At 52.8% G+C, this 1,361-nt stretch overlaps 1 protein-coding gene across 1 annotated transcript in view; it reads right to left on the reverse strand.

Moving 5' to 3' along the window:
* Positions 1-1,361, reverse strand: part of LOC119588110 (trypsin-1-like) — a 4,207-nt gene continuing 2,846 nt past the window's right edge. The window contains exon 2 of the mRNA XM_037936820.1: positions 1-1,263. Within this exon, the coding sequence (XP_037792748.1) occupies positions 214-1,263 (1,050 nt within the window). The 3' untranslated portion in view covers positions 1-213. The remainder of the gene's footprint in view (positions 1,264-1,361) is intronic.

Consider the following 1,361-nt stretch of genomic DNA (forward strand, 5'->3'; position numbering starts at 1 on the left):
CCTTTAATAAATTAGAATTCTATCCACTTACGTATCAGTTGTTTTAGGTCTCAAATGGTAAATTATGACTTTTGATTGCTTATCTATTTTTTAATTCGCTTGTCCATTTTTTTACTGACCAATCAATCGGATTGAAGTGTTTCTGGATCGTGAGAGTTCCCGGCAACCTCAGAGGATCTGTAGCTGAAAGGAAGTGACGCCCTTAGTGCGGCCTCAGCAGTAGGCGGCGTCCGCGGTGTTCACCAAGATCCAGGAAAGAAACTTGCTCACCCTGGAGTACACTCCGGGGCTGTTGGCATCAGCACAGCCGCTGCCGTGGGACGTCACGCCGACTTCATAATACCTGTTGCCCTCCACTACACATAGAGGTCCTCCGGAGTCTCCCTGGCAGGTGTCCTTGCCGCCCTTCGGGTATCCTGCGCACAGCATCCTTTCGGTCACCGACTGGCCCCAGCAGCTTGGGTCCAGGATGGGCACGGTTACCTCCATCAGCTGATTGGGCTGACTTCCCCCCGAGGACAGCGTGCCCCAGCCGGAGGCAATGCCTTCTGCGCCTGCGTAGGTTTTGCTGTCGTTCTCAGGAAGGCAGACAGGTCGCACCTCCGTGGAGAAAGTTAGGACTTTGGACAACTTTAAAAGAGCTATATCATTATCAAATGTCTGTTTATTGTACTGTGGGTGCAGAATGACCTTCTCCACACTGATTAGCTCAGTTGCAGCCACATCGTCGGAAGTGGAGCTCATGAGGTGATCGCCAACGCCAACCACGAGGCCTTCAGCAGACTCCTGGTTGCCGTCGGAGTCAAATAGGCAGTGGGCGGCGGTCAGGATGTAGCGGTCGTTGATGACGGCGCCTCCACACCAGTACCCATTGCCTCCCTTATACTTGAGACCTATTTGCCACGGGTACTTGTGGGCGGGTTGGACTTCTTCTCCTCCTACGATGCGCGTTGGGTTGGCAACCCCGCACTGGCATGCCCCAGTCGTTGGTGGCTTGGTTGTCGGGTTAACCGCAGGAGGGTTGGTCGTGGAGGGCTTCGCAGTCTGAGCTTCCGTTGCAAGAGAGTTTACTGTAGAGGGTACCGTCGCTAACGACGCGTAACTGCCTGTCCACGAATCCCCGTGTGACCCTGCCATTTGTGACGACGATGAACTGCCCGTCACGTATTCAAATGCAATTTTGTGGGGACTGTTGACACCGGAAGGCACTTGGGTTCGCCCCTTCGGTTCAAGCTGCCTGCAGGCGGCGATGCTCAGCACCGACTGGAGCGAAAAAATTAGAGGCGTATATATAGGTTCTAATGACTGTTCATATCAGTCAAAACGTATATTTGTTTAGGAAGTGTGTGTGTGTTAATTAT

The sequence above is a fragment of the Penaeus monodon genome, chromosome 23, assembly GCF_015228065.2.
Source record: "Penaeus monodon isolate SGIC_2016 chromosome 23, NSTDA_Pmon_1, whole genome shotgun sequence".
NCBI classification, from domain to species: Eukaryota; Metazoa; Arthropoda; class Malacostraca; order Decapoda; family Penaeidae; genus Penaeus; species Penaeus monodon.